The sequence below is a fragment of the Austrofundulus limnaeus genome, unplaced genomic scaffold (genome assembly GCF_001266775.1).
Source record: "Austrofundulus limnaeus strain Quisiro unplaced genomic scaffold, Austrofundulus_limnaeus-1.0 Scaffold280, whole genome shotgun sequence".
Lineage (NCBI taxonomy): Eukaryota > Metazoa > Chordata > Actinopteri > Cyprinodontiformes > Rivulidae > Austrofundulus > Austrofundulus limnaeus.
Window position 1 is genome coordinate 253,478 of NW_013952682.1, and position 4,307 is coordinate 257,784.

At 38.9% G+C, this 4,307-nt stretch overlaps 1 protein-coding gene across 1 annotated transcript in view; it reads left to right on the forward strand.

Annotated features, from left to right (window-relative positions):
• wdr11 (WD repeat domain 11) overlaps window positions 1-4,307 on the forward strand; it is a gene marked incomplete at its 5' end in the record, with an annotated part of 85,302 nt that overhangs the window by 40,697 nt on the left and 40,298 nt on the right. Inside the window, 1 exon segment of the mRNA XM_014021175.1 lies at window positions 3,490-3,596. Coding sequence (XP_013876629.1) covers window positions 3,490-3,596 — 107 coding nt within the window.

Below are 4,307 nucleotides of genomic sequence, written 5' to 3' on the forward strand. Positions count from 1 at the left end.
CATTTAACTCCGAGCACGTACTCTTGTGTGACCAGACCAGGTAATTTGTCACAGAATCACCTGGACACTGTTTCCTTCAGTGTGCCGAGGCGCTGCAGAGCAGATCTAACAGCTACTGATTCTGTGGTCAGAGTTTAATGTGGCCGCTGACTCTTTTATATTATGAAAGTTGCATCATCAGGTATTCATGTAAAAAAAAAGAGACTCTATTAAGCTCATAAATAATGAGTAAAAGTCAAAGAGGTAATAAAGCTGTTTAACCTTCACCGGCTCTGAAAAACCACAACACGTTCATCTTCATTAACGTCTCGTCAGTCCATGTTTCCGTCCATCTCCTGTTCATTTATAAAGTCAAATGTTTAAAAGACAATAACGTCACACGATCACACATTATGTCAGGTAAATCAAACTAGTGGTCCAGTTAGTCCCATCTTCTTTTTTTTATTGTTATTTATTTTTTACAGATGCAATTGTTTCCCAAGATGCCAAGCAAGGCTCTGAGGAGAACCAGTTGCTATAGCAGCCAAATGTTTTTCAGTCTCTCTAATTGCTTATCCTCATTAGCCTGACTTCACATTACATTACTGTGTGCCACTTTTCTTCAGTAAATAATAAAACCAAATAAAATACGTATTTCTGTAATTATTTTAATTGGGGTCAAAAGGTTCAGTTTAAAGCAAAAATAATTTGTGAAAACCACCCTCTACAGTAAAAATCAAATCAGTTGATACATTTGAATATAAAATTATAACAAATGTTATTGTTTTATTTTTATTTACAACCTGTGAGCCACCCTGAAAACATAAACAATCAGAAAACACACATTACAGCCAAACTCTGCTTTCTTTCTCAGCAGAACAGTAAACCAGTTGCACGTGGAATAATCACACTCAGGACTGAATCAACTGAAGCCGTTAGCTGATCGATTGGGAGAAAATGTTTCACATTCAAGCGGAGACAAACTTCAGCTTAACGAGAAAGGTTGGCGTCAGCAAATGCAAAGCAGAGACCAGCTTTAATGAGCTTCCAGTCCAAGCAGAGCTCACCTGAGCCGCTGCTGCAAATCTGTGACTTACAGGAACCGGCTGACAGGCTGCTCAACGTACTTCCTGTAACCTGTACTGGAACTCTCATTCAGACATTTAATCTCCAGTTTGTTCAACATTTGCATTGGTTTACCGAAATCTTTGGAATTTGTTGATAAAGAGCGCAAAAGAGTTCAAAGTGGACTTACAGCCATCCAGTAGCTGGTGTTTGAATGTTTTTGACAGGATTTTCTCTCTTCTCTGAGTTTAAAATGCAGGCTTGGAGCTGTTTGTTTGCAGAGAGCAGAGGTGCTTATGGTAATGAGCCCAGAGGCCCCTGGCCCCGCACAGAACGCTGAAGGAGTTTAGGTTTCTTTGCATCTCATTTTCATTTAGTTTAGAAATAGACTAATTAATCATGTGGCTATTTACCATCCTGTTATGGAGGAGTTTATGCTCCCTCAGCTGGGTTAATTTTACCCCTTAAAATAACACAAACACACACAAAAAAACTCCACGAAACTCTTGTTTGATCAGGCTTCACGTGTATAGTGCAGTTTACACTTCTCTCCTGCTCTGTGACATGTTGTGTCCATTTTATATTCAAACAGTGTTTGTGACATTTTTTGGCTGAAATACAACAGAAACATTCAACCAGAGTCATTTTTATACAGTTTAAATTGAGGGACTTAAAAAGAAAGACCTGTCATAATAAAGAGGTCTGTTGAAAATAGTTTTCCTCAGACCACCGGACCTTTTGTTTGCATGCGTTTGGTGGTCTGAATTAGTGTTGGGCGATATTGGCCAACCAATCTTTATCGTATTGTGTTTTGGGGTCCCAGTGACTTTCAAACCCCAAAACAAGTTACGACAAAGATTGGTTCACCCCAAATATCCAGTTCCCCGGCACAAACAGAGTAATATTGTGTATGCTGTTATGTGTCAGGAGGACTGTGATCAGTTATACATCAGGGAAGCAAAACAAAACAGCCACTTTTCAAAAGAATGAGCCAACACAGAAGCACTGCATCATCAGGCCAGGATTCTGCAGTTTACACTCATCTACAGACCAGGACTCTACAGTTTACACTCACCTACAGACCAGGACTCTACAGTTTACACTCATCTACAGACCAGGACTCTACAGTTTACACTCATCTACAGGCCAGGACTCTACAGTTTACACTCATCTACAGGCCAGGACTCTGCAGTTTACACTCATCTACAGACCAGGACTCTGCAGTTTACACTCATCTATTGGCCAGGACTGCAGTTTACACTCATCTACAGGCCAGCGGTCACTCTTTCAGGGATGAGGATGTTCTCATCCTTGATAGAGAGGAACGTTGGTTTGAGAGAGGTGTAAAGGAAACCATCTTTGTGAAGAAAAAACATCCACCATTAAACAGAGGTGGAGGCCTTCGTGTCCAGTTGTCCTCCTCCTACAGTGCTGTTATTGCAAGTATGACTCCGCCCCCTGTGAGCAAAAGGTGGGAATCAGGGCTCCAACGAACGTCAGGTGATGGGCCACATGACCCTCTATGAACAGTAGAGCTAATCAAGGCACTAACAACCTATTGTTTGGCTGATGGTCCTCTTTTGCATGTCACTAACCTGTTTGTCCACCATGTGGAGGCGGAGCTTATAAGGCTGAGTTCACCTGAAACTCGTCAAACTGAAGAAGTCTCTTGGAGGAGAGACAAAACGTTTCATTAAAGAAGAACCCGTCCAGAGGACCTACTTATTTTTCTTTTTGATTATTCAATGACAGTTTTTCTGACTAATAACTGTACGATACAGTTTCAACCAACCTGGTTGGTACCTGGAAATATGGAGTGTTAGTCATTGCTTAGTATTAGCTCTGTGTTAGGATTAGTATTAGCAGTGTTGTATATAATCAGAATCACTTTATTTCACCAAGAATGTAACACATCCAAGGAATTTGACTTGTCAGTAATTGCAGTCATGACCAAGTGCCAAATATTTATTGGTGACAGTTTTTCAAACTTTAAATGCACCATACATTTCTCTCAACCCTAGCTGGTATCTGGAAATATGGAGGGTTAATGTTTGTTTACCATTAGCTCTGTGTTAGCATTAGCCCTGTGTTAGCATTAGCATTAGCAATGACTTACATGAGTCAGTAATTGTAGTCACAACGAAGTGCCAAATATTAATTATTAACAATTTTTCGGACGTTTACATAACGCCATACAATTTTGCCCAACCTTAACTGGTACTTGGAAATGAGTATTAGTGTTCACTTAGCATTAGCATTAGTTCTGCACCGAGATAAGACAATCATCGCACTAATTGCAAAATATTATCTATGTTTATCTAAAGATTAATTGCACATGAAACAGTTTTGCCCAACCTTACTCTGAATGCAGTAATGATCCATCTTTTGTGCTGCAGAATGTTTTTTTATTTTAATTTAAGATCTTGTTTGTGTTTCTCACCACAGGGGRATTGAATGGGTGAGTCTCACCAGTTTTCTGTCTTTTGCCACTTCTTCTCCGAACAACATGGGTCTGGTGCGAAACGAGCTGCAGCATGTTGACCTGCCCACAGGTGAGACTCAAACACTCGACCTGAGGACACCAGTACATGTTTGAAATGCTCTTTAACTTTTATTTTGTGTTTCTTTTCTCCAAAAATTAAAAAAAATAGACTCTAGAGTTCTAAAATTCCTAACTTTTTATTTTTGTTTGACCTCTCAAAGAAACTATTGTTTTTCTTGAGGTTTCTTAATTCTTTCCAAATTAAGTATAATTAGATTATTATTAGGGCTGTGTATTGGCAAGACTTTGTTGATACAAGACATATTATGATACTGGTCACGATACGATATACAGTATCACAATACATTGCGAACCTGTAAGCAAGGCGATGTAAAATTCTAATTTAAAAAATGCTGTAATTTATGATTCATTTTTCTTATTTCATACATAACGTGCCTTTAAATAGTTTGCTAATATATTTTGTGGGCGCTTTTAGATTTATAATATTAATTTTTTGTAAGACCTCACACAGGACAACCCAATGTGGCTTAAAATACGGGACATCCAGGCTAATACGGGACAAGTGGCAACCCTTACTCACAATGCTAACGTTTGAGCTAGCATTATACTCTTAGGCTCCTCAGGAGTGGAGGAGCCAGAGTGCTGCTGCCAACTAGTGGTTGGAGGTTAAATTACAACATAAAAATGAACCGCTGGCATAAAATTTTACATTTAATTAGACTCAAAACAGTATTAGGAAATGAAATATCATGATATTTCA